The 3,219-nt window shown below is 48.9% G+C and overlaps 1 protein-coding gene across 1 annotated transcript; it reads right to left on the bottom strand.

Annotated features, from left to right (window-relative positions):
• Nucleotides 1-452: 452 nt before the first annotated feature.
• LOC124682131 (14-3-3-like protein GF14-A) lies at nucleotides 453-2,553 on the bottom strand. Its single transcript, XM_047216882.1, has 4 exons — nucleotides 1,970-2,553; nucleotides 1,736-1,858; nucleotides 859-975; nucleotides 453-771 (listed from the first exon to the last, which is right to left on the bottom strand). Exons 1-4 carry the CDS (start codon nucleotides 2,453-2,455, stop codon nucleotides 718-720), a joined length of 780 nt encoding a protein of 259 aa, XP_047072838.1. The 5' UTR covers nucleotides 2,456-2,553; the 3' UTR covers nucleotides 453-717.
• Between the last annotated feature and the right edge of the window lie 666 nt (nucleotides 2,554-3,219).

Below are 3,219 nucleotides of genomic sequence, written 5' to 3'. Positions count from 1 at the left end.
AGTAGTTCCCATAAAGGGAATGTAATACACGTCACTAATGATGGTGCATGTTTATCGTAGAGCACGCAACTGCTGTCTAAAAACACCTCCAAATCACAAACAGTATAATGCAATGCCCTGTAAATCAATCAAACAACCGATGATTCAGCAGAAACTGGTGTAATAATTTCACTATAGGCAAGACCTGATGACACTAAATACCAACTATAATATCTTGCTGATTTGCTCTCCATTCAGCAAATATCTTTGGCTGGAAAGGCAACAATGCCAGCACAAAAGCTCAAGTGGCATAATGGCAAGGCTAATTCAGTGCCATGTTATGTCTGTTGGTGATGCATGGCCACATTATTGGTACTCCAGCTGTATGTCTTTTTTCTCCAAGATCAAACGACGACCATTGTAATTGCATAGCCAATTCAAACCACAAACTAGCCATGACAGAACATTGTGTGGAACATGGAATTTGCATAATTGCATTCAATTATGGGAAGCAAGAGTTGACAATCCTCTAGTTCTTTAAATCTTAAGGCATCCCTGAGTACACGAGCAGTATTCCGATAGAAAAGTAAAAATAATACATGAGGACGACAATGGCAATATAACGAAACAAAGGGTAAGTAAAGACCCGGCGATAAAGGACACAGAAAATGGTCCTTGTACAAGCATCATACTACCCACGGGTTAAGAGATGAAGAGGGCAGTCACTAGGATCTTTCGCTAGTTCTCATCCTCAGGCTTGCTTGCATCCCTCATTTCATCCCCGGCATCATCCTGTTCACATACATTGTTGGGTTTAATTTATTGAAAAAATAATGTCTTATTTGTATATTTTTCCTTATGCTGGTCAGAACACCGTACCTGCATATCAGAGGTCCACAAAGTGAGGTTGTCACGGAGAAGTTGCATGATCAGGGTGCTATCCTTGTAGGAATCTTCCCCAAGGGAATCCAGCTCGGCAATGGCTTCATCGAAGGCCTGTAAACACAGGAGAGTATAATCACACACCAAAAGACAGCATGGGCTGTATATGCAGAAGAGTTTTCCAGAATTGTAGTATCTAGATCAACTAAACCTGAAGGTCAATTCGATGACAAATGAGATGGAAGATAAATGCAGGCATCATCACATTCATCACAACTTAGAAAGATGAGTTGACTCGAGAGAAAACTTCAGATGCATAAAATAAATCTACAGATCAATTGTGCTCCGGGGCTAAACAAAGTGGCCAATCCAGCGAGATGAGCATCATGGTGCTCCACTACTATCATTTATCTTAACCAAGCGGTCCATGTCATGACAGCAAGCAGGGATGTGGGTCTACACTCTGAAAGATAAAGTGACATCTTGGAAGAATGGGGCAATTTGAGCCGGCATGGCATGGGTCACAACTACAACTAGCACACTGAGGCAGTGACCAAACATCCAAAGCGGGTGAATATTGCCAGATGTAACTGTAACTGAAGAATATGTCTACGCTCCCTAAACAGCGTAAAACTAATAATTGTATATGCGAATAAAAACAACTGGAATATGTCCACTACCTAAGCGGCGCAGCAATATATGCGGATGAAACAAGAAACAACTAGGCAATATAGGACGGGAGCATTGGAGAAAGGAACAAAATCATATCCTAGCGCCTTGTGCAACTCTGATCTATGCCAGGTAATAGATCTGCCCAAAGTTGATGAGCTAGTAAACTGGGAAGGTAGTAAGTAAGAAAGAATGGGAAAATCACCTGCTTGGCGAGCGAGCAAGCGCGGTCGGGCGAGTTGAGGATCTCGTAGTAGAAGACGGAGAAGTTGAGCGCGAGGCCCAGCCTGATGGGATGGGTCGGCGGCAGCTCCTTCATAGCTATGTCCTGGAGAAAGAAAAGAACCAGCCCAAGATCCAACTTTGTTTTCAGTCAAGCCGGTCGTCGGAGGAGGACAGGAAAAAGAAGAGGAGGCAGCGATGGGAAGAAAAAAAAGACCTGAGCGGCCTGGTAGGCGCCGAGGGTGGAGTCGGCGGCTTCCTTGCGCTCGGCGGCGGACTTGAACTCGGCGAGGTAGCGGTGGTAGTCGCCCTTCATCTTGAGGTAGAAGACCTTGGCGTCGACGGCGACGGCAGCGGGGACGAGGCGCTCGTCGAGGAGGCGGAGGATCCCGGCGCAGATGTTGGAGAGCTCGGCCTCGACGCGCGCGCGGTAGCTGCGCGCCGCGGAGGCGTGGCCCGCGGCGCCGCGGCCTTCCTCCTTCTGTTCGATGGAGGAGACGATGCGCCAGGAGGCGCGGCGGGCGCCGATGACGTTCTTGTAGGCGACGGAGAGCAGGTTCCTCTCCTCGACGGTGAGCTCGCCGGTCCCGGCGGCGGCCACGACCTTCTCCATGAACTCCACCATCTCCTCGTACCGCTCCGCCTGCTCCGCCAGCTTGGCCATGTACACCATCTCCTCCCTGGTTCCCGCTGCCGCCGCCATCGCCGTCGACGATCTGGTGTGGTGTGTGTGAGGTCGGGCGTGTGGCTCTTGCGGTTTGTTGGTGGAGTGGGGGTGGGTGCAGAAGGAAGTGGAGAGGAGGAGCGGCTGCGGTTTTAAAACGAGGGGAGGTGACTTTTTCGGTGGCTGGTTTTCGTTCTTCTCGCTTCGCTTTTTCTAACTTTTTTTATTTCTCTGTGTGGGCCCGTTGTTTTGGAGGGGATAAGAACGAGGGATTTGTTTCCATTGTTTCCGTTCGAAAACAAGATTTTTTTCCTTTGGGTCATGATACCACGTGCTGGCTGCTCATTCGTAGATGGAATTTTGTAAGTAAGCCGGATTGGCTGAAGCTTGTGAGTTTCCGTGCGAGATCCGTTCTGGGCTGGGCCGATGGTACCGTCGGTTGGATAGAACATCCACTCCAATGCAAGGCCTCCAAATTTTTTTTTCGCATAATCTAATTTCTGCCTGGGCACTCCCTTGTCTTACGGAGTGCTCACATCTCACGTTCGTTGGATCTTCATCTAATGGTTGGTGGAGCATGCGGATGAGAATACGAGATGCTTCCCCGTGGGACCACGCGCACATGCGGCCGCTTCTCGTTAAAACAATATGCGTGGTCCTGGCTTCCTGCTCTCATCGTCTATCTTATCCCCATCACATCTCATAAAAAAAAGCCTTATCCCCATCTCCAATCCATGAAATCGAGCTCGACCGCCACCATCGTGAGATTTAAGGCCGGAAGAGGAGGAACAGGAGGCGGCGGC

The sequence above is a fragment of the Lolium rigidum genome, unplaced genomic scaffold, assembly GCF_022539505.1.
Source record: "Lolium rigidum isolate FL_2022 unplaced genomic scaffold, APGP_CSIRO_Lrig_0.1 contig_68552_1, whole genome shotgun sequence".
In the NCBI taxonomy this organism is placed as follows: Eukaryota; Viridiplantae; Streptophyta; class Magnoliopsida; order Poales; family Poaceae; genus Lolium; species Lolium rigidum.
This window is presented reverse-complemented; position numbering and strand designations above follow the sequence as displayed.

What these genes read in the sequence shown, in the direction of transcription:
- LOC124682131 (XM_047216882.1), bottom strand. Translation starts at nt 2,455, where the DNA reads ATGGCGGCGGCAGCGGGAACCAGGGAGGAGATGGTGTACATGGCCAAG. An exon ending in CTTGCTCGCTCGCCAAGCAG is followed by an intron (nt 976 to 1,735) that starts GTGATTTTCCCA and finishes CTGTGTTTACAG; the next exon opens with GCCTTCGATGAAGCCATTGC. An exon ending in TGTGGACCTCTGATATGCAG is followed by an intron (nt 772 to 858) that starts GTACGGTGTTCT and finishes GTATGTGAACAG; the next exon opens with GATGATGCCGGGGATGAAAT.